This window comes from Histomonas meleagridis (genome assembly GCF_020186115.1).
Source record: "Histomonas meleagridis strain 2922-C6/04-10x chromosome Unknown contig_6, whole genome shotgun sequence".
Classification (NCBI taxonomy): Eukaryota; Parabasalia; order Tritrichomonadida; family Dientamoebidae; genus Histomonas; species Histomonas meleagridis.
In genome coordinates, this window is record NW_027150902.1 from 311,200 (window position 1) to 335,285 (window position 24,086).

The 24,086-nt window shown below is 30.9% G+C and overlaps 11 protein-coding genes across 11 annotated transcripts; 6 read left to right on the forward strand and 5 right to left on the reverse strand.

Moving 5' to 3' along the window:
• Positions 1-3,536: 3,536 nt before the first annotated feature.
• Positions 3,537-4,571, forward strand: GO595_007941 (STE family protein kinase; the record flags this gene model as incomplete). Its single annotated transcript, XM_067921460.1, has 1 exon — positions 3,537-4,571. One exon carries the CDS (start codon positions 3,537-3,539, stop codon positions 4,569-4,571), a length of 1,035 nt encoding a protein of 344 aa, XP_067771775.1.
• A 312-nt stretch (positions 4,572-4,883) lies between these two features.
• On the reverse strand, positions 4,884-5,444 carry GO595_007942 (potassium/sodium hyperpolarization-activated cyclic nucleotide-gated channel 1; the record flags this gene model as incomplete). Its single annotated transcript, XM_067921461.1, has 1 exon — positions 4,884-5,444. The coding sequence occupies one exon, from the start codon at positions 5,442-5,444 to the stop codon at positions 4,884-4,886; it is 561 nt and encodes a 186-aa protein (XP_067771776.1).
• A 378-nt stretch (positions 5,445-5,822) lies between these two features.
• Positions 5,823-6,209, forward strand: GO595_007943 (putative Dual specificity phosphatase Cdc25; the record flags this gene model as incomplete). Its single annotated transcript, XM_067921462.1, has 1 exon — positions 5,823-6,209. One exon carries the CDS (start codon positions 5,823-5,825, stop codon positions 6,207-6,209), a length of 387 nt encoding a protein of 128 aa, XP_067771777.1.
• A 199-nt stretch (positions 6,210-6,408) lies between these two features.
• On the reverse strand, positions 6,409-8,550 carry GO595_007944 (STE family protein kinase; the record flags this gene model as incomplete). Its single annotated transcript, XM_067921463.1, has 1 exon — positions 6,409-8,550. The coding sequence occupies one exon, from the start codon at positions 8,548-8,550 to the stop codon at positions 6,409-6,411; it is 2,142 nt and encodes a 713-aa protein (XP_067771778.1).
• Positions 8,551-9,648: 1,098 nt separating this feature from the next.
• On the forward strand, positions 9,649-10,191 carry GO595_007945 (putative GTPase Rho1; the record flags this gene model as incomplete). The annotated part of the gene is made up of 1 exon (XM_067921464.1): positions 9,649-10,191. One exon carries the CDS (start codon positions 9,649-9,651, stop codon positions 10,189-10,191), a length of 543 nt encoding a protein of 180 aa, XP_067771779.1.
• A 235-nt stretch (positions 10,192-10,426) lies between these two features.
• On the forward strand, positions 10,427-11,338 carry GO595_007946 (Serine/threonine-protein phosphatase ppe1; the record flags this gene model as incomplete). The annotated part of the gene is made up of 1 exon (XM_067921465.1): positions 10,427-11,338. The coding sequence occupies one exon, from the start codon at positions 10,427-10,429 to the stop codon at positions 11,336-11,338; it is 912 nt and encodes a 303-aa protein (XP_067771780.1).
• Positions 11,339-11,739: 401 nt separating this feature from the next.
• GO595_007947 (XYPPX repeat family protein) lies at positions 11,740-13,407 on the reverse strand (the record flags this gene model as incomplete). Its single annotated transcript, XM_067921466.1, has 1 exon — positions 11,740-13,407. One exon carries the CDS (start codon positions 13,405-13,407, stop codon positions 11,740-11,742), a length of 1,668 nt encoding a protein of 555 aa, XP_067771781.1.
• A 388-nt stretch (positions 13,408-13,795) lies between these two features.
• On the forward strand, positions 13,796-14,317 carry GO595_007948 (ran-binding protein 1-like a; the record flags this gene model as incomplete). The annotated part of the gene is made up of 1 exon (XM_067921467.1): positions 13,796-14,317. One exon carries the CDS (start codon positions 13,796-13,798, stop codon positions 14,315-14,317), a length of 522 nt encoding a protein of 173 aa, XP_067771782.1.
• Positions 14,318-19,106: 4,789 nt separating this feature from the next.
• Positions 19,107-19,673, reverse strand: GO595_007949 (protein LZIC-like; the record flags this gene model as incomplete). Its single annotated transcript, XM_067921469.1, has 1 exon — positions 19,107-19,673. One exon carries the CDS (start codon positions 19,671-19,673, stop codon positions 19,107-19,109), a length of 567 nt encoding a protein of 188 aa, XP_067771783.1.
• Positions 19,674-21,103: 1,430 nt separating this feature from the next.
• Positions 21,104-22,291, reverse strand: GO595_007950 (alcohol dehydrogenase, iron-containing family protein; the record flags this gene model as incomplete). The annotated part of the gene is made up of 1 exon (XM_067921470.1): positions 21,104-22,291. The coding sequence occupies one exon, from the start codon at positions 22,289-22,291 to the stop codon at positions 21,104-21,106; it is 1,188 nt and encodes a 395-aa protein (XP_067771784.1).
• Positions 22,292-22,763: 472 nt separating this feature from the next.
• GO595_007951 (uncharacterized protein) lies at positions 22,764-23,168 on the forward strand (the record flags this gene model as incomplete). The annotated part of the gene is made up of 1 exon (XM_067921471.1): positions 22,764-23,168. One exon carries the CDS (start codon positions 22,764-22,766, stop codon positions 23,166-23,168), a length of 405 nt encoding a protein of 134 aa, XP_067771785.1.
• Positions 23,169-24,086: the final 918 nt, after the last annotated feature.

Genomic DNA, 24,086 nt, shown 5'->3' on the forward strand with positions numbered 1-24,086 from the left:
TAATGAATTTATATAGCTCCATAGCAATGCTTTGTGAAAGGCTTTTTGGTTGTTCGACAAGAATAATAGTAATTAAACCAATTATACTTGCAATATGAATTGTCTCATCTGTTTTTTGGAATTTAAAAAGATGTAATAAAAGAACTTCGTATGCAAGAGATGGAAGTTTTAAGTGTTTCGTGAAAAATGTGTAAACTGTTTTGAAAATTTCATCAAACGAATATGAATTTTCGGTTGTAACATAAATGCAATAGAGATCAATAAAAGAATCACTTAACTGAGGGATGTCAAATTTTGATATTGTATTCATTAGTATTGGTAAATAATCGATTTTTTGGTAGATTACATAATTTTGTATAAATGCAAGAAAACAATTTGCAACATAACTAGCATAATAGGTGGTAACCTTTGGTGAGGTATTTTTAACATTTATAGCTTTTAGATGATTTTCCGATATTAAAAATGTTACAGGAAATTCGATAAAATATTCTTTTACATTTTTGTGTTTTTTTATGATATTTTTGATCTTTTTTATTTGATCATTTGTTACAGTTGGAATTTTAATTTGAGTAAAAATTCGATCAAATCCTTCTTCTTCTTTTAAATCTTCTGGATTTATAGCTGATTTTACAGCCAAAATATTGCTAATTGTCTGTTTCAGATGAGAAGAAAAATCAAAACTCATTTGTTTTAGAAGCCTTGATCTTTTATTGTTTTCGACTTTTCTTTGGAGTAAACTATTTAATTTTTGGGTCGTTTTTGCATAAGAAAGCGTTTATTTTTGGAATAAGTACTTATTCGTTTGCTTTGAATTTTCTGCTTTGTGTGCACGACGCTTTTTGTGAATGCATTGTTTCGTTGTCTCATGAAAAAGTTTCATTTGTGTTGATTGGGAGAATTTCTTTCATTCTGTTCGCTTTGAGTCATTTTTCTAAACTAATAACAAGCACCGAAAGTAACAACACAGTTTATTTGACTGATAGATTTATAAATTTAACACTTTATAAAGAGTTGACAAAATATCTTGTTATTTGTAATAATTTCAAAACTATTTTCAACAACGACTTTTCACATTGGGATTTACTCATAGAAGTTAATATTTCTTCGGTAATGTCAATTGGCTCTAATGCATTTTCATTCTGTTCAAATTTAATTACTGTAACAATTGATGATAATATCAAATCAATTGGAACTTATGCATTTTCCTCATGTCCACGTTTGTCTAATGTTCGTATTAATTCAAAATTTGTTGTTTATAAAAATTTTTCTTTTTCTAATTGTAGTAAACTCAATGTAGACTTCCAAAATAACCACATTTCCCCGCAAAATAAACTTATTTTAAACTCAATAAAATATTCATACTCACCAACACTTATACAACTTGATGCAAATGCAGATTTAAATAAAATTATTGAATCTCAAACTGAAACACAAGTTCCCACATTGACATCATCATATACAACCACACAAGAAGTCACACAAACCGATTCAATAACGCATACACTCCAAAATACCATAATATCAAACATTATTAATACTATATCGCCATCAAATACATTATCGCCTACACTTGAAATGACTTATTCGTTAACTGATATATACACTGATACTTTAGTTGATTCGTCCACATCTTCTTTATCGTATACATCAGTTTGGACATCATCTTTAATTTCAACAACAACAAAAGTTCCATCAATAACTTATGTTAATACTTTAACAAATTCTTATACAAATGTTCAATTAATTACATCAACAAATGTTGAAACAATATCATCAACAAGATGGGTAACAATAATTAATAGAGTACCAGTAGAATCATGGTTTGAGACTACAATCACAACACTCATAGAAACAATAACAACAATATCTTCGCAAACATTATCACAAACACTTTCACCAGTATCGACATCAACAGATTCACAAACGTTAATATCAACAAATTCTATGACATCATCAGATGTTATGGTTCCATCTATGACGAAAACAGTAATAACAATATTAAGTGATATAACGCATTCTGAATTGTCGCAAAAATTTGTACAATCAATAACACAAGTACCATCACAAACTATAAGTCAAACAGATTCATTCGTTTTATCACCAACAATCACAACGTCCGAAACATTAACAGATGTTCCAACACTTACATTTTTTATGGTAAATTCTATTACATACATTGATACGTACATAGAAATCGCATCAAATACATTTTCATCTTCAGATTCATTTACGTTAACATTTTCATTTTCACACACATTTTCTAATTCAGATAAATTTACATCTTCAAATACATTTACTAAGTCAAATATGTTTAGTGCATCTAAGGACATAACATTAGAAACCAGCACAAGTACAGACGAATTCACAAATTTAACTGAAAGCAAAACAGATACAGTTACATCTAATGATTCATATTCGAAAATTTTAACGCATACATTAACAATTACTAATACAATTACAATTAGTGTATTCATTTCGCATACATTTTTTATTTCTTTATATGACACAGGTTATACATATGTTATAAGTGAATCGATATATTACCAATATATAATTATTTCATATTCAACATATTTACAGTATTATTCAAATTTCTTTATGTTTTCTACTCAACAATATGATTCAAATAAAGAAAATAATACAAATGTTTATATTATAACGGGAATTGTTGTCGCATTAGTTGTCATTGCTGTTGTTACTGTAATTGTTGTGGTTTTAATTCGAATTTCTAAGAGAAAAAATAAAGAAATTGAAGAAAAATCGATGGATGTAATAGAAGCAAAGAATGATAAAGTCGAAGATTTCGGAATTTTAACATTAAGTAATATCGAAGAAGATCCATTTGCAGATGATTTCAAAGAACAAAAATTTGTTTCATCTCTTTAATTATTTAAGTAGATTCTGTAGTAATCAAATATAAAAAATCATTGTGAATAAACATTTTATTATTTTGTAAATTTTTTTTAATGACAATTTCACTTGGTTTTTTTCATATTGTTTCAAATCTTATTGATTTTAATAAAATTTAACAATTTTCTTCATTTAAAACAAATATTATTAATATGCATATTAAAATGAAAATATATTATTGAATTATAATTGATTTATTAAAAATATGGTATAATTATTCATTAATAAAAATTATGGAAATCATATTTATGATTTAAAAAATATCATTGAAAAAAAAAACATTTATTAAAATAAGAAAAAATTGGATTTTTGATAATTTAGTTTTTCAGATCTATTTTAATAACCAATTATTCACCCGCTTTAAAAACATCTTTAAGTACTATTGTACTTCAGCGATTTTTGTTATTAAGTAATATTAAAGTAAAATAAAAATGTAATAGTTCTCATATAAAATTTTACATCATGATTAATTTTTTTTGCATACGACATTTTTTTGCTTTGTTACATAAATGAGATTTTAAAATTTATTCTAATAGTAATTCCTCATTAAACATTGGTGGGCTTCGGATTAGAAACGGCCGTTGACGGCGGTTATTGTAATACCAGAAGTACGAAAGTGACACTTTATGGATGAAAACTATCAAGATCCCTCAGGACGGTTCAAAAGGGGAGACGTAATAATACGAAAAGGTATTCAGGTTTCATATAGAGGGTATGATCAAAATGATGGAATTCTTTGTTTATGGAATGAAATTTATATTGAAGGCTCAACTGAAAGTGGATTTAATAACCTTATTAAAATCATTAACTTTGTTGGATCAGTTCCACATCCAAATCTTATTGGGCTATATCGTGCTTGGATCGACAAAGCAAGAAAAGTTTTTATTTATATCACTGAACTATTTTCTTTCCAATCAATTAAGAGCTACATTTCTGAAGTTGTTCATAGTCCATCACGTTCAGCAATTGGAAATTGGTGCAGTCAAATAATTGACGGGCTTGAACAATATCATTCAAGGGATCCGCCACTAGCTCATGGAGATATATCATGTAGTAACATTTACATTGATGGATCAGATGGAATTGTTAAAATTGGTCCACCAAATCTTGAAATGATATTATTTGGAATACCACCAGAACTTGCAGCACCCGAAGTCAAATCTTCCACATCAGATCCAAAGGCAGACATTTGGCAAATCGGCCTTACCATTATTGAGATAGCCACAGGTCATGAGCCGTATTCAGAATACACGTCACCAATGGCAAAACGTAATGCAATTGTTGATGGAATCATGCCTCAAGCCATCTCCGATGTTTCTGACCCAATAATAGCTGATTTTATTACCACATGTTTATTACCATCAGATCAACGACCATCTTTATCACAACTCCGAGAACATATCCTTATATCTGAGAACATGAATGCAACTGTTGTTTCATCAATGCGTGAAGAAGGAGCAATTCAAAATGAAAACAAAAACTCAATAGAGAACGTTAAGCAGTCACCAGAGTTTCTCGCTCTTCTGGAGAAACAAAAGAAAGAAAAAGAAGAGCTAGTGAGACAACAGAGAAAAGAAAGGAAAGAGAAAAGAGAAGCAATAAGGTCTGCTTCCAAAAAGAAACAATCTTTGAGGGAACTGCTCAGTGAAGTTCACTCTTAGTTCTGAATTTTCTGAAAGACAAAGCGAACTCGGTGAACGAGTCCAATTGTCTGAACATTGTGCACTGCCTATGCGCTACATGGTTCAATGTACGCTGGGTGTATAAATACTTATATTTTTGTTATTAGTTTAAATTGCACAAATCTTCAATTAAATAAAAAATATTTTTATAAATGATGCAATGTTTTTGTGTATTTCGCAAATTCCTTTTGAAGTACTCCGAAAATTTATCAAGATGTGGACAGAAATCAGAATAAAAAAAAATAATTTTGCGAAATCAATATTGTTTAATATTACATAAATATGTTTGTTTCATTGTACACTTGCTGTTGGCTCTGTTATTCCTTCAGTTATTGGGTAATTCTGTATATTTATATGATTTGTGATTTGACCTTTTTTGATGGCAGCAGCATTTGGATTTTGCATAAGCCTTATGGTCCATTTTCTAAGCTCTACAAAATTATCTTTGATAATTGGAAAGAAATTCGATAAATTTCCAGCATATTCCGAATTTGTTGGAACAGTCATGTATCCGATATTTTGAAACATAGCGTTAATAGAGGATTTACATTTGGCTAATAAAAGACGAAGTTGATGTGTGTTGATAGCCAATGCGTTATCTATCCAACATATTCCACAAACAAGACTTCGCTTCCATATGTCCGCTTCATCATGATAAACAAATGCTTTTAGTGTTGATATGATTTCTTGATTAATTTCACTTGAATGATGTCTTCGATGTTTGCATGCAGAAGAAGAAAGTGTATTACGTATTGCAATGTACTGTTGCTGATCAGCTTCATTGAGAATTTCCCAGTACATTGGCATTTGGACGGAGGGAGTTTCATTAGAAGCTTGTTTTTCTGTCTTCATTTTAAATGGCAAAATGGCCACATGACCCCGCCATAATCCGTTATTGCTCTGAAAAAGTTACACCAAAAAAGCTGAAAAACGAAAAAGTGCAAAACTGGTTTTCGGATCCCATCGTTTTTCTTGGGATCCTTTCTGGTTAACTTCGTATGAATCACTTCCTAAGGCCTGATCTGTAATGTGTCTCAAGCTGGTTACTAAAAATTCATTTTTTTTCCTAATTATCGTTTAATTTATTCATTTAAATTTTACTCAGGAATATGATAATAATGAAAGACTTGAATAAGCAAATGCATCGCATTAATATGTAAACACTTCGCACTTGAGAGTATGAAATTAGATTTTGGAATAGATTTGACTTGGTTTGTTTAGATTAATCTAATGGAGCAGAAACCCCTTGGCGTTGTGACAGCGGAAGAATTAGTTTCTTTAATTGACACCGGAAAGGCAATGATAATAGACTCTAGGGATTCTGATTACGGTGAGGGTGGAGTAATTAAAAACTCTGTTCATATACCTTACTTTGGTCTAAATTTCCAAGGGTGCAAAGGAATAATGGAACGTGTAGAGGAACTTGGTGTTGATAATGTTGTTACCTACTGTAAATATGGACAACAAAGAAGTGTCAAAATGGCGAGAAGACTTGTTGATTTCTTTGCTCAATATAAACCAGACTCCACAACCAAAATATCATATCTTCAATACGGTCTTGAAGGCTTCTTAGACAAGTACCAAGATACTGGATATGTAATTCCTCATTATTTCTGAAAAAAAATATTTTTAATTACTACCAAACTTTAAGCTTAAAGAAACGCAAAACAATTGTTACTAAACACTCAACAAAAAATATTTTGTTGTCTGAAGTTGGACGATCAAATTCAATTGAATGGAATACGTTTGAATTATTTTTGATTTCGTTTTTGATGGTGTAACAATTTTTAAATTTTGTTATTTATTACATATCACATTAATTATCTTTGTTTTCCTGTTCCCTTTTCTTTTTCCTTTCTTTCCTCAAATACATTGTTATTAAACTTGCGACAAAGCAAATTGTAATGATAGCCACAAATTCATCAAACCGGATAAAGGTCATTAACACAAACAATATAAAGAATGACACTGTTGTTGCTGCTTTCTTTGATCTTAAAGCTCCGCTCAAATTGATAGCACCATTTTGATTAAACACATTTTTCTTGTCTACCACTGAATCCATTACTTTCTTTTGATACAATGTTTCAAGTTCTGCATCATTATTAATTCCTACCTTTAATGGGATAAATGGAATCTTTGCACTGACAATACGCGCCACCTTTATAAACACCTTATCAGAGAGCTGTCCTTGTGTAGCTAATGCGTGACCTGTTGTTTGAACCTTAGTAGGTTCTAACATTCTTGGAAATTTAGCACTACTACTACCTTGTTGAGGTGCACTAGTACCAACTCTAGGTCTTTGCTGTGCAGGCTGTTTTGTTTGGCCATGTAATTGCGGTAATCTTTTTGAAGTTCTTGCGCCAGAAGTTGGGGGTAATGGTGGTTCAGCAAACGAAACGGTTTTTGTGGATTTCGGTTTTTGCACTTTTTCAGGTACGTCCATGGGTCCCTTTCCCACTTTTTGACTGTCGGCCGTTTGTTTATCTTTATCTTTAACTTCATCTTTTCTATCTAAGAATTCACTCATTGAGTCAAATTGATTTGAAGATTGTAAATTATTAAAAGACAAAGAATCGCCATCATCCGGTGACATTTGTAAGAATGGTGACGACGAACTTAAGTTCAATGAGTCGAATTCATCACCATAATACGAACCGGATTGTAACATTTGAGAAGACTCATCATCAGTTTGCATTGCGAAAGGAGGTCTAAATGACGCAAGAGAATCCATTTCATTATTCATTACCATCATTGCGGTACCTTCGAATGAGTACACGCTATCTAAAGTTAAGTCTTTTCCAGATGGTAATCTATTATTTCCGGCCAAAATGCTTAACTTAGAATTATCTTCACTTAAGTTCGAGAAATCACTTTGTATGAGTCTTGCTGATGTTAAATCGACCGAATCTTGTAGCATTAATGATGAGTCGCTGAATGAGAATGTGCTTCCATCAGTTTCAATATTGGCGTCATTCATTTGATGTGAAAATGAATTCATCGGTGAAGTTGGTGTCAAAAAGTTCCGCAAAACTTCTTTACGATCCATTCGCTCAGCCCGTTTAATGAATGGATGTTCCAAAAGTTGTGGAATACTCCATCGATCGTTCGGATTCATTTCCAAACAATGCGACACGAAGTCACAAAATTCGGTCGAGTGCATAGCCGGGAAACGATATCCGGGGAAACCTTTGATCGCAATTTCGATCATAGCTTTTGTTGGTGAATATTCAACGTATGGAGGTGCACCTTCAGCGAGTTCTATAGCCGTAATACCAACGCTCCATATATCTGCGGAGAAACTATAAAGAATTCCACTGATAACTTCGGGCGCCATCCAATATGGGGTACCGACAATTGTCATTGTATGGCATGTACCGGATGCTTCAAATCTACGCGAAACACCAAAATCTGCAATACGGATTTCACCTTCTGACGTAAGTAAAATATTGGCCGATTTGATGTCTCTATGAACTATTCGATGTTTGGTATGGATTAACTCCAGCCCTTTAAGGAGATCATGGATGACAAGGGAAATCTGGTCCTCGCTGAGAACTTGTTCGTTTCTGTCCAAGATATCGCGAAACGAGCCAAGATCGCAATACTCCATAAGAATCATAAGAGAGTTATCGTACGGAACACTGCCGTAGTATTGGACTGTGTAATTGGAGCGCACTTCGCGCATAAGTTCGATTTCATGTTGAAGTTCTGATTTGGAAGATTCATCAACTAATGTGGGATTGATAAGCTTCCCGGCTAAGATCTTCATGGAAGGCCGATGAACTATCTGGGAAACTGTACCAAAACCACCTTTGCCAATAACTTTTAATACAGTAAATATTTCTCTGGGATTGACTGACTTATCAAACGTCCAGTTTAGCTCCTTGTCAATATGGACTTGGTGTGTAATTTGAAGGGGCTCTGATATTCTTGGTTTGGGTTGGAAAAGCTTCCCAAGCATTTCTAAAACCGCTTTTGATCGATGTAAACAATTGATTTTACTTCAATTACAACGAAATTTTTGAAAAAAGGTTTTGCCACCCTTTGAACGATATCGGATTTCTGTAGCTGTTGACGGTTTGAATACCATTACAGTTCATCAGACTGAGATCAATAAATCTACAATAAGGCAATAATGGCCGAAACAAACAAACAAAAAGACTCTGCTATGAATTAGATATTCGTTCTTTTTCGAAAAATTATGAAAAATAGATATTAATTGTTTATCGTATGATATTTACTCGATTTAATGAATAAAAAAGATTTAAAACTTGAAACACACAATATTTGATCAAAAGAAAATAAGATGTATTTTAGTAATAAAAATTATCATTAATACGTTGTACTTTTTGGATGCATCTAATTTATAAGATCAATCTCCTTGTAGGTAGTTTGACTCAGGATCTAATGACTAATTCTTTGCAAAAATGGATCTTCTAAAGATGCATAGTAAGACACCTTTTGCTTTAAATGAATTCATTCAATATTAAATCAGCATTGAATATTCAATCATTAAATGATCGTTGTAAAAAACACTCTAAACCACTTTTGCCTCACATCGATAAAAAATTTTATAAAATGATCTTTTTTCCTAAAATTATTTTAAAAAGATATATAGTATTTTTATCCAATAATTAGCTTCAAATTAGGGAGTTTGTTGTGAAATTATTATAAGAATTCAAGAATTATGCACAAAAAACCTCTCAAAATTGTTGTCTTGTCCTCATTGAATACTTGTTTATTGTCTAATTTTTGATTTTTGGCATTGAAAGACCTTAATTATAAAAAATTCATGAGTTGATTATCGATTTTTTTATGGAAAAGTGACGCAGGATAACCAATTATCGATGAATAAACCATTGAAAATGTAAAAAACCACTTGCTTTTTCAATAGTGTTGGCTTTTCAATATTTTTATTAGTCACAAAATCCCTTTTTAGGCAAGTTAACGTCTTTACTGGCTGAAAACCCCAAAAATTGATAACGTTGTTGGGATTTTGTCTATTGAAAAAGTTGTTTACATTCCCAGCGGTTTCTGTGAAATTTATTTAATTCTTCAAATGGCCAAAGAACTGAAGATTGTTGCTGTTGGCGATGGTGCAGTCGGAAAGACATCCCTTTTGATGGTTTTAAACAACAAGCCTTTCCCAGAACGCTATGTCCCAACCATTTTTGAAAACTACACCCAAGAAGTAACTATCCTTAATACTCCATACAAACTCCGTATCTGGGATACAGCAGGACAAGATGAGTATGACCGTCTTCGTCCATTATCCTATAGTGGTGCTCATGTTATCTTGCTTTGCTTTGCCCTTGATTTGAAGCAATCCTTTGTTAACCTTACCGAAAGATGGATTGGAGAAGTCAAGCACTACTGTAGGGATGCTAAAATTATCCTTATTGGCACAAAGGCAGACTTGAGACAACCTGGAAATCCAAACCATGTTTCTGACGAAGAAGCTATGCAATTCGTGAACGAACAAAAATGTGCCGATTATGTTGCTTGCTCACCAAAATCTGGCGAAGGCATTGATAAAGTTTTCCCTGCGGCAGCTAAAGCTTGCAACCAAAAGAAGAAGAAGAAGGTTTGCACTCTTATTTAAAGGAGAACGCTGAATAATTTTTTTAACCACATTGAGAAAGTTTTTTTTTCCTTTCTTTGACAACATGCCCTTATCGTTTGTCAAAAATTGCCATATAAATAAAAACGATCGAAATTGTATTGAAAATATACAATAGTGATTAAACTGTTGTTCTTAAAAAAAGTAAACGTACAACGCAGAAAAAAAACTTTTTTGACAAAATAGAAAACTTGTTAACGTTCAATAGTGGGAGCAAATGGACATAGACAACCTCATTCAGAACTTAAGAGAACATATTCCAATTACTGAACATGAATTGCAAATGCTCTTCGATATTGCTGCAGAAATTCTTTATCAAGAAGGTGCTATAATTTCATTAAATACACCAATCACAGTTTGTGGTGATATTCATGGACAATTTTATGATCTTCTTCGTCTCTTTGAAGTTGGTGGTGATCCATCTAACGTACGTTATCTATTTCTTGGTGATTATGTTGATCGTGGCTATTATTCAGTTGAAACATTTGCACTTTTACTTGCATATAAAGTTAAATATCCTAATAGCTTTTATATGCTTCGTGGTAATCATGAATGTCGTCAAGTTAATCAAATGTATGGTTTTTATGATGAAATCATCAACAGATTTGGTCATCCAGGTCCATATAAAATGTGCAATGAAATCTTTGATTATCTTCCCATTGCAGCCCTTATTGATGGTAAACTATTTTGTGTTCATGGAGGCTTATCACCAGATATTCGCGCAATTGAACAAATTGGAGTATATGAACGACGTAAAGAAATTCCAAGTAGCGGACCTATATCTGACCTTTGTTGGAGTGATCCTGATGAGATTGAAGGATGGGGAATCAGTCAAAGAGGAGCTGGATATCTCTTTGGCAAGAACCCGACGAACGAATTTATTTATAATAATAAATTAAAAATGATTGCTAGAGCGCATCAACTTGCAATGGAAGGATTCCAATGGCATTTTGATGATAATAAACTTGTAACTGTTTGGTCTGCGCCAAATTATATGTATAGGTCTGGAAACAAGGCGTCAGTGATGGTGGTGAACGAGCAGCTCGAATGTGACTTCAAGATATTTGAGGCTGTGCCTGATGACCAAAGAGTGAAGCCCGATGACTCAGTTCCACCTTACTTTGCTTAAGAAAATAAAGACTTTCTGCTAAAGAAATAAAGAAATTTATTTTGATGTTTTTCATAAGAATGAAATATTGTTCAAAGTTTTATTATTTTTGGAAGAATAATTATCAAAATTATATTTAAATGAGATATTTAAAGTTTGAATATGAAAAAGATATCTTTTGAATCAGCATTTTATTTGATTAATACTTAAATTATCCTTATACATTTTATATACATGTTTTTATATCTTCATCAGAATTTTGTTAAACAATAAAAATTTCAGTTTCAAGTAAAAATTATTCATTTTACTTGAATTATTATAAAAATTATTTTCAAAAAAAGAAATTCATTTAATTAAAACTGCCACATCAAATTTTGATGTTAAAACTAAATAAATATTTGTCATTTAATTAATTTATCCATTTAGCGCATTCCAGATCTTTTCTCCAACTTCTTCCTTAACTTTTCGGAGAATTTATCCTTCATTGATTGGTATAAATCAGATGCAGTTGTTCTTAATCTTTCTGGAGCTTCAGCGAAACATATTATTAATGTATCACTCATCGTTTCTATTGGGAAGTCACACAACAAATAAATTCCTAATGTGAAGAACAAAGCGAAGAATGTTGAGAAAATAGCAGATACGTCCGAGTTCTCGATCATTTTACCAGCGAAGTAACCTAAACCAGCTCCACATAAAACGAACACTAATAAATTATAAGTCAAAGCAGAACTAACCATAGAACTTTCGATCAAAACTTCGACATATCTATTGCAAGACATTTCCATGAATCTTCTGCAACCTTCTTTATAAGGAACGCCAAACAAAGCGCAATAGATCAAAGCGTATCTATTAATCCAAGAGAAACAAGACTCGATTACACATATTATACAATGAGCTATACATTTAAGTATTGTATATACAACTTGAGCTGCAGAATTATTATCATCGTCATTAAGATCAAGACGGATAATTGCACGACAAGCTTCGATAATAGCTAACCATAAAGCAGCGCTTGTGCTACTACCGAAAGATGTCGTTGAAGCGCGCTTAAATGATTGCCATACAGGTGATCTCGGGTAATAAGCAGTGCCATTTAAGAAATACCAAGTGCCTGCAAGACCTGCGCCAGTCATATACATTACGTAACCGAATGTATAAGAAATCCAATAATATGAAAATACTAAATATACATAGACAATTGCATTAACATGTTTATATTCGACGAAGAATATCATTAATGAAAATAATATGCCGATAATCATATCAACAATTGATTCGATTAATAGAACAAGAAGTAATGATGGATTCTTCATCATTATATTTACTGAATGCTTCAGAATTGATGCCGAAAATGGTATATATTGACGATAGACGCAATAACAAATAAGTGCAATAAGTAACAATATTCCTGGGAATATTAAATACCAATAGAGGCTAAAATGAAACATCGGATATATGATCAATACTAAGCTAATGATAACACCGATGAAGAATCCAAATTTAATGTAAACAATTGGTGCAAAACTAATATAAACAAGATGAATAGCATTGACTATTAATGCAATGAAAAATCCTACAAAAATTGCTTTCCAAAGTGAACTCTTAAACGCATATACATCAAGATCAGTTTCAGTAATTTCATTAGTGACTGAATTGGAATCATATGGATCCTTCTTAGCTGCAAGATAAATGAATACAATTAATGTGATTGCAAGATTAATGAGGAAAAAGATGACAAATATTAAATCGTTGCATTTGGTTTCTTTCCTCGTGTTGACGGAATAATTTTGTGGCTCAAATGCTTGTTGGTTATCCCAATAATAAGAATAGGCTGATTGATCACATGGAATTGTTGGTAGTTGTTCAACTTGAATTTGCTGGTAATTAATATGCTCATAGTCATATTTGTAATTACCAATCTGTGGATGGTAATTATAAGGATTGGCTTGTACATCACCATATGGTTGGGCTGGTGGAACAGAGCCATCGCCAGGCTGATAATTATTATTGTACGGCTGTTGGTATTGAGGTGTGCCATAGTTAGGTTGGTTAGTGCCATAACTTGGCTGATTTAACGGGGTATTCATATCCATTTTTGAAGAAATTTTGTCAATTCACATTGCATAGTTTACGTAACGGCGTGCCATTTTTTTCTGAGTAATTTTCAATATTGAGTGATCGATCGACCAAATAGAAGCAAAATGTGTAGTCATAATCATTTTGAGCTTTTATTATTTGTATTAATTTTTTTAATAAGTTGAAATACTATTAATTTTTTTTTGAAAATTAATTTATATTTATGTGAAATTTTAAATGATTTAATGCTTTGAGTTAGATTATGTTATTTTAATTTGTTTTGTTGCTGTAATTTTGTTCAAAGTTCCAAATTATGATCGTACTAAGAATTGTGACGATTATAACCGTCCATTGAAAAAGCTGAAGAAAAAAATGTAAAAATTAACGGTCGACTTATAGATGACTGAAGAAGAAAAGGAACAACAACAACAACAAGAACAAGAAGAGCAACCAAAAATTGTTCAGCCAGCGCCATCTCCAAAAGTGTTAGAAATGATTGAAAGAACAATGAAACAGTTCTTTAGTCAAGGTGATCCAGATACAGGAGAGACTGCAACACATACATCTTTTTGTGTTTTGTATCGGTTTAATGAGGACAAATACGAAAGGTATAATGCGAGTGGCCAAGGTGTTGTTAGGATTCTTAAACATGATGATACAGGAAGATATCGTATCGTCATGAGAAGTAAAGAAGACTTCGACAAAATATACCTTAACCACTTCATCTTGCCCGGAATGGACATTAGGGAAAAATCGCTTGAAAAAGGAAACGTTGTAATCAGATCAAAGAATTATGCCGACGGAACACTTAAGAAGGAATATGTATTGTTTAAGTTCGCGACGCAAGAAGCTAAAGATGACTTTATCGAAAAGTATACAGAAGCGTTGAATCAAAACAAAGAAATTCTTACATCGAAATAATGAAATAATTTTTTTACACTAAAATTCTTTTTATCAATAAAACTTAATTTTACTCATTATAATATGGAAAATGTTTCAACAGAGAATTTCCAATAAATAAAATGGGAATTCGAGATATCAAATAGCTCATTCTTTCATTGGATAAATTGATATTATTACTAAAACTATTTATTTGTTTTGTTTAAAATTAATTTTAATCATTTTACATTTCAAAATAATTTTCGGAAATTATTTAACTCAGCACTTTTGGAAATATATTCTTCAATTCATAAAGACGTTTTTAAATTACTTTCTAAGTATGAAAAGATAAATCTTAATTTTCAATATACTTGTATAGATATATGTTTTAATGGAAACTTGTAAATTGATATAAGTTGAGCTATAAATATGTTCATCTTCTTTTCCATTACCAAAATATTGATTTAGTTTATTATAAATTTAATAAAATTAAATAATTTAAAAAACTCATCTTCTCAAAAAAAAATCAAGAAATATTTAACAAATATTTTTAATTATAAAAATATTATTTAAAGCTCCAATCATCTTTTTGTTTTTTCCCCTGAAAATATTTGTTTACATTGAATTGATTTATTACACCATGTTCATATTTGCTCTTACAAAGTCCATTTCATTGGATGATTCTATGAAATTTTCTTGCTTGATAAAAATGATCAGAAAAATATTATGAACATGTTTAATTAGGTTTAGTGTTGCATAAAGGAATATCCAAACAAAAATTCTGATTAAATAAGATTATTAATTACTAATATTTTAAAGTTCTTATTTCATTTTGTAAAAATAAGACACAATTCATTGCTAACTTATTGTCATTAATAATAGCACTCAATGTTTTAAATATAAAGTTTTCATGATCAATTTTTGGAATTTCTTTGCATATAGCACAAAATACAAAGTATTACTCCATAGATATATTATAAACACATATTTATTATAATAAATATATAATTATTTAGCATACTAAGATCTCTATGTAGTAAAAAATGAGTTATTAATTAGATTTTAATGGTAAAAGTTTATTATTAAAAAATAAATCTTCAAACATTATAACGCTTTGCACGAATTAATTTAACCACTTCAGTGTAACCATAAAAAGAAGCTCTCATCAATGCTGTATCAAATGAATGAAACAATTCCCAAATATTATTTTTAAATACTAATATAACAAAACAAATATTAAACAGGAAATATAAATATTTTTAGTATCAATATCAATACCTTTATGTTCAAGAAGTAATTTAACTGTTTCTATTTGATTATATAAAGATGCACAAAAAAGTGCTGTTTCAAATAATTTATATAATTTCCAAATATTATTATGAAATATCAAATTATCAAATTAAACATTATCTTTGGCATTAACATCAATACCTTTACGTTCGAGAAGCAGTTAAATTTAACTATCTCTGTATGACCATAAAAAGAAGCTTCGGCAAGTGGGGTTCGAAATATTATAAATAAATATCAAACATCATCATGAAATTTCATATTATAAAAACAATTATGAGAAAAAACAAAATAACATTTTTAACATTTATATCAATATCATCATGTTTAAGTAATGAATTAACAATCTCAATTTTATTAAATCTAAATGCTAATTATTATTCATTCATTTCGACAATTTTAACAAACACCACTTTTTAAATGTATTTTAATCGATCAAAGATGGGAAAAGTGACAACATATCGCTTCATAATAACCGAAAAGTGACTATGGAAGATGTGGTCTAAGCAAACATATAATCAAACGCCGCCGGACAATATTTGCCAAGAAATCCAAAATTACATTCATGACTCTCTATATCCATCATCTTCATTTGAAAATTTTATCATGAAAAAACCAAATGAACATTTTTATTTTTCTAAACCATCAAGTTATCCAGAAGAATTAAACAGACTACTAAAATCTGATAAATTTGTATCAGGATGGATTGAACAAATCCAATGTTTTTGGGTCGCTAATACAAATTTTTTATTTATATTTAACAAAGATTTTTCTATTTATTCTTTTGCTCAAATACCAGCACCCGTAGTATGCGTTGGGTATTCACAAGATTTAATAATTGTTTCTTATTATAAATCTTTATCAACATTTTCATTTCCAGAATTACAACCAATTCCATTAACATTCTCACTTCCCAGTAATGTCACAGTTACATTGATTAAGGAAAAAATTGTTGGGTGTAACGATGGTTCAATTCGACATCTTAAAATTACTAGAAATTCTGTTAATGTTTCTGGATTTCTTTCATTATCATCAGAAGATCCCATTACAGATATCATTGAAACAATCAACTATTATGTCACATTATCAATCAATAACAATATTACATTTTTTGATAAATCTAGTTTATCTATCATTTCATCAGTTCAACTCAAGTGTATCATTTCCATCTGGTCACCAGATAATCAACAAGTCTTTGCAATAGACAAAAACACAGTCATTTTTACGGTTTCCTGTGAAAAAACCGCCATAACCGTCACTCCATCTCAGCAACTTATCAAAGAAAAGGAATTTAAGACTGCTAAATGGGCTCTTGGCTTTTTAACAGTTATTAATCCAGCACCTTCATTTGATTATCTTCTTACTCTTCGTTTACGGCCAACTCCAATTTGTACAGCAAATTCATTATTAGGAACTGTTTCTAGTATAGGTACAACACCTTTTTATTTTCTCCTACTAACATCTTCTGGTGTTGTAACTCTTTACGAACAACTTGAACAAGTTCAAAGTGAAGAAATTTGGAGATTTGCAAATACAGTACTTCCATTTTGGGACAAATCCATCACCAACCTGCTAGATGCCAATATTTTTTTGGAGTCTCTTAGTAATTATTCGTCATATCAAATATTATCATCTTTGGCCGAATATGTATTAACGATTGTTGATGATATTACAGTCATAACGCAACACAATGGATCCGTTGGTTATTTTTTTAAAGACTTTTTTGGTCCTGACCGTGATAATATATTTACACATATTCGCGAATTATCATTTCGTTATCGAATCAGTGCCAATGAACCCACAGATTACAACACTGATCTTGACAGGCTTATTTATTTATCTAATGAAGGTAATGAGAATGCTACAAATCAAGCAGTGAACATCATCACCAATTCATTTGACACGTTACCAACCAAATTTATGTTATACTGTGAATTCTTACATGAGCATTGTTATTATGAAGAGCTTATTGACTGTATTATTAAGTGGAGTCATTCGATATTACCAGACGATGTCCCATTAGGCGATGATTTACGAACATGTTTATATGATCAATTAAAACCATTTCTACACATTGCTACATCAATACAAAATCGTCAACATCCCGCAGTGATAACATTACAACGTGCACTTAATCGAAAGAATATCATCTTTCAACTTTACGTGTTGAATTACTTTGAAGAAAATTGTACTTCTGATACATTTGTCTTTTTTAAGTATAATGAAATGTTACAACAAATGAAAAGTATTTATTCCAAACATTTACCGGATGTATATGATAAGTTAGGATTATCACAAGAAGAGTTTGAATATTTAATTAATATTTCGATTTCACAATCAGATATTCATATTGATGAACGAATTCATTATTTAGAAAGGGCTAAAAAATTATATCCGAATAATGATAAAGTTAATATATATTTAAATTGTGCATATGCATTACATGACTTTATTTTAGATCATTATCCACAAGTCGAAATGTATTTTTTCGCAAAAGATTTTAATGTTATCACTGAAACATTAAGTCAATTTAATGAAAATGAATTAGCGTTAAGTATTATGTCGATTTATAACATTAAAAATTATGAAATATTTAAACGGTTCTTATTGACAATGAATAAAGAATCACTTCAACGATATATAGAAAGTAATGGCTTGTTCATACAAAGTGAAATAGTACAAATTTTATACGAAATTAATGGAATTGATATAATCGATTACTTGTTGGAAAGTGGAGTTGAGCCTTGTTACATATTCGACATATTCCTCCAAATTAGTGATAAAGATGTGATAATTAAAAACGCAAATAAAATCGCAAATGTTTTCTCAAAATGGGAAAACATTCAAGAAGAAAGAAAGCAAAAAGTGGTCAACTTCTTGTCCGATTTGTTGGTGGAATTGGATATATACGGAGAATTGGAAATAGCCGATGAAATTAGAAAAAGAATAAATAGGTGTTTCATACAAAATAAATTTGAAGATATTTGGGATAATTTATAAAATAAATATTTGATATAATATTTCTATTTGTTTTAGAAAATAATAGAAAAAATTAAATCGGTAATTCGGCAATAAAATTAATAAATTCAATTTCGGTAATACACATTGAGTCAAAGAGATATTGATGTATTTGTTGTTACGATCTTTATATATGTATAATTTTTTTCTGTTTTAGTTCAGTTTTGATGATGTGCATTTTAAGGGAGTACTCCATCATGTCAAAAAACTCAAATTCTAGCATGTCCAGTCCAAACCTCGATCGTTTATAATATCATACGACAAAAGAAAAATAGTCAAATTATAAGAAGAATTTAAATTTAACACTAAAAAATATTTAAAGTATTAAATAATTTTTAAAATGATTGCGGATATTCAGATAAGAAATTATGAAACAAGATTTTTTTATAGTCATACTTAAGGTTCCTTTTTACGCTTTTCTGCAGAAGTGTTTTGGCCGATATAAAGTTCAGAAATTTCACTTTTTGATAGCGTTGGAAACACTGCAGCGTGAAAAGGTAAAATATGAATAAAATTACTTCGTATTTTATTGATCTGTGATTTTTGACTGATCTCCAAATTTGGAGATAAGTGTTTTCCCTTGTGCTTGATTGACACTGTTGCTTGATTCTTGGAATCCGCTAAATCTGTTCTGCATTTGTTTTGAAAGAAATGCTGCTTCTTCATCTGACAATGGCTCGTTAAGAGATTTAAGTGCTGTTAGAATTTCCATTGCTTTTTCTTCGTATTGAGCAACAGATATTGATTTGAGATGCATTTTTTCCTTGAGCTTAGCAAGGCTCTCACGTAGCTCCTCTGTTTGACGAGCGCTAAACATTCTGATAATATCTGGGGTCTTGAATGCTTCGTTAATGGCTGCCATAGTTGCAAGTCGAAGTGCACCAAGCTGGTCAACCAATGTTATATCACCAGCTATCATCTTGTCAAGGTTGACACGAAATTCATTGAGCTCTTCCATTGTTTCTGTTCGGGTTTCACGAATTTCTTCTTCTGTAAGTTCATCTTTCAACTCGTCTAAGTCTTTAAGTTGACACAGAAGGCGTTGCAATTGCCTTTCAACCATTTCCTTGAGGAGGGCATTTTCATTACTCATTTTTTTTGACATTTTGCAAAAATGGAATTATAGCACTTTTCGTAAACAAAAGTGTATCTTGTTCAATAAAAAATATCTAAAATACATTCAAGAATATTTGATTTTGATTATAATACTATGCAACAAATTTAAAGTCAATAACAAATGTGATTTTCCAAAAGCGATTGATTTGAGTACATTTTTACCTAAAGATTCCAAAGTAAACCATCAGTCTTTGAATTATTTGTAATTAGTAATAGTGTGGTAGTAATCATCAAAATAAAATACATTTTGGTACAAGAAAAATCATATTCAACATGTAAAGAGATACCATTGAACAGTAGCTAAATTTAAAAGAACTTCTGAAAAAGATGAGAGAAGAAATGAAGAATTAAATATCAATTGAGCTTATTGATGAAGATTCCATCAAAGTTAATACTTCGAAATTTGAAAATGGTTTTAATAATGTTTTAACAATACTTCAATATAAACTTGACGGCGAATTGCTAATACTAAAAAATTGCATTTTTAGAAACAATTACCAAATAAGAAGAAATTATAGATAAAAATGAATAAAATAATATACCTATCATTACTAGTAATGATAATGTTAATCCTCAAATGTTATCAGTGAAACAATTCCTTTCATAATGTTTAGAATTGCTTGAAATGTTCGTGATATCACATATGTTTTTTAGCTAAAAATGCGAATATTAATTATTCGATTAAAAGTGATTCAAACCCATGATTAATTTGTCATGAATAAATTAATGGAAAAATTGGATTGAAAAAAGATTCTGACATCATATAGATGTTTAATTTAAAAAAATGGTACCTGTGGGGTTCGAACCCACGCACCTCTCGGTATTGGGGCTTAAATCCAACGCCTTAGACCACTCGGCCAAAGTACCATCGAAGATGGTTTCGATAGAAAGGTTAAAGAAATTAATTTTGATGAAACAAGTCGTTTTTTCCAGATAAATTGACGAAGTGGAGGAAGTTTTAAATCTGAACATCATCAAGAATAAGAGTAATGCTTATTTATATATGAAATAATTCCTGGATTTTTGGTTAAGATCAATCAAAATTTTTTTTATCGAATTAAACAGCATTAGAAGGTGTATTGTGTTAATCTGACAAAGCACATTATTATTATTAAAGATATCTTTAAAGCAATAAGCGTTTTCAATTTCTATTAACAGAAATAAAATTTATGAACAGGATATCCTGTTCATCAAATAAAGTTTTCAATTTAATACTGTTATATAACCGAACAGTATAGAAATAATTGACAGCATCATTCAATATTTGAATATTATGGAAAATTGTATCAGAATACCGCTGAAGTTTTTTTATACAGTTCAAAATAACGGTTATAAAAAACTGTAAAAACTGTTCTAGATGATTTTTCTAAGTTCAACTAGTGTTTATGAATTTATTATTTCGAAGCGTTATTGTAGGACGCTTCTCAGGATGTTTCGTGTGTCCTCCTCTGTGATAGTTTTTTTATATCCATAACTTCCACCTACTGATTTCATTACCATACTTGTAACCTCTTCGAGGTCTCCTTCTTCTATTTTTGTCTGCTCCCATTCTGATACCTTCGTTGGCATCCCAATTTTTATAATAAATTTTCTGATGCCATCGATGAAACCACGTGCCATCTCATCCTCAGTGCCCTCACACCCAAAGACAAATGCGCCTGTTTGAGCAAGGAGTGTTTTCCTGTTTTCGAATTGGTTCTCAAGGAAAAATGGAGTTACCATAGATAATGTTGCGCCATGGTCAATGCCATATTTTGCAGTTAATTGGTGTCCAATCTTATGTATACCCCAACACGAGTCCTTGCCAAGGTTAAAAATGAGATTGCTTGCGAATTCAGATGCAATAATTAATCTTTCTCGAAGCTCGAGTGATGCGTTTTCATTGATAACATCAGGACCAATGTCAACAAGCTCCTTAATGACGGACATCCAAAAGTGATCCATCATTGGAGAGAGTTGTGGAGTGAGAAATTGATCGATGCAATGACATATAGAATCATAAACACCGTTTTTAAGTTGTCTACTTGGCAGCGTTAGTGTATACTTTGGATCTAAAAGTGAAAAAATAGGATATGATGAATCACTATATCCAGATAATTTTGCATTGATTGATCTCCTTGAAATTACGAATGCATTGTTCCACTCACTACCAGTAGCAGGAAGGGTCATTACTGATGCAACAGGATATGTTTCTATTGGATGTAGATTCTTTGTGAAAAGATCCCATGGATCAATACCATCCTCGAACTTGGAGATAAGAGCAATGTACTTTGTGCCATCAAGGCATGAACCACCTCCAACAGATAGGATTAGATCTGGCTTAAATTTTTTAACGACTTTTGAAATTTCAACTAATCTTTCGTACTCTGGGTTTGCTGGAATTCCACCTTCCCAATGGACTGTACAATTAAGGTTATTAAGAGCTTTATTAACGTCATCACGCGCTCCATTCTTATCAATTGATCCACCTCCAAAAGTACAAAGGATTCTACTATTTGGCTTAATAAATGTAGGGATATACTTTTTTACACAATCAACTCCAAATGCAACTTGTGTTGTGTTGTTCCACAGCCAATGAGACGATGATATGTTCATTGAAAAATCGATGTAAAGTTTCTGTTTCAACTTTCAATTTTTTTATATCATAAAACCGATGACAAATTCCACCACGCAAACATTTTTTTTGAATAAGATGGTTTATCTGTTTTGTATTGAATGGGTTTTGAATTCTTGGAAACTTTTCAGAAGACAAATGCTTGGATATGAAAACGAAATTTTGCAAAAACCATAAATATTCATATCTAATTTCTGGGTTATATCAAACAAACATATAAGCGTAATTCGTATTTTATCTTTTTTTCTAACATTTTTCATTTAGATCAAGAGATTCAACCTGTGATTTTCTCCCAAGAAAATTCAATGTGGGAGGTAAATCATTCAAAAAACGTTAAAAAGTGGAAATATCCACAATAAACACAACCGCCAGGCCTAAAATTGTCATTGAATATTGTGGATTGAACTTATACAAAAAGGATTGAATTGAATGCATTCAAAATCATTTCAAAGTATGACTTTCTACTACCATCCACAGCAAATGCCTTTCAACCAGTACCAAATTATGGCGCCTGTTACAATGCCCCAGGTCAAAAAAGAGCTCCCCATGGCCGAGTTGTCAATTGGACTTCCAAAACAACAATACAAATCAATGAAAGTTATTCCGGTACCTTTTGATCCTAGAATGTGTAACAACGGAAGGTTCGACAGTTTGAACGATGCTATGGTATTTATTTCTCGTCATTGTATGTATCATCACCAAAACTTTACAAAACAACTTGCACGAATGTACCTCCCGTTTTGCAGAATTTTAAACTTTGCTTATGGCGGATACTTTGTTCCTAACCTCTCAGTGAAAAGGGATTTCGAGGCTGCGTTCAACTATGCACAAAAGAAGCTCAATCTCCAAGAACACTAACCAACTTTCCCATAAATGTTTTCAATTTTCATTTAAATTTTTTTCAAATGCCTATTCAAATCTGAAAAGTTTTAAATCTTCTCGTTTGAACAAGAAAATTTCGATTTTTATAATTTTTTATAAATAATATCATTCGCTTTGTAAATATGTTCAGTTAATAAGGTTTGTTATCTTGGAATAAAAAGATAAACTTTTTTCAATTTCTGACTAGTCTTTACTATCATTCAAAATTAAATGACAACTGAAAAAAAAATTGTGTTGTAAAAATTCCCCAAGAAAACCGATGAAAATATCGTTACCGGCCAATTATTTCGGGAAGTTTCGAATTCGCGGGAACAATCGGAAATTTATTGGTGTTTGGAAACCACAAATTTTACGTTTAAGCATATACGTAAGCAAGTGACAACCACATAAAACTTAATTAGCAATTCTAAACAAATAAAAAAATATGATAACATATTTACTCATTAATCTTATATGTGTGTACTGGCGCCAGGCATCCCTACTCAGAAGATTAATAAACATGTGCTTTTTGCTAAATACAATTTTTAAATAAAAATGAACAAACTTTTGTTCCTAAGTAACAATAACATGTATCAGCATATCAGTAGAAGTTAAATAGCCCCATGTTTTTTTTTTTTTTTTTTTTTTTTTTTTTTGAATATTAGCACTAATTTGGAAGGAATGAGAAGAATTGTCAAGTGTCAAAAAATGGAAAATGCTTTGTTTGTATGTAAAACCTGTAATTCTCTATTTTTATTTTCGAAAATCAACCCAAACCTTGATTCGGATCAAGTTAGCCTAGTTTTTTCTGTCAAGAAAAAAGAAGAAAATACAAAATATATTAATACAATTATCACCAAATTCAGCAAAAAAATTCAGAGAGAATTTCCAATTTGCAACACATGCATGCTACGT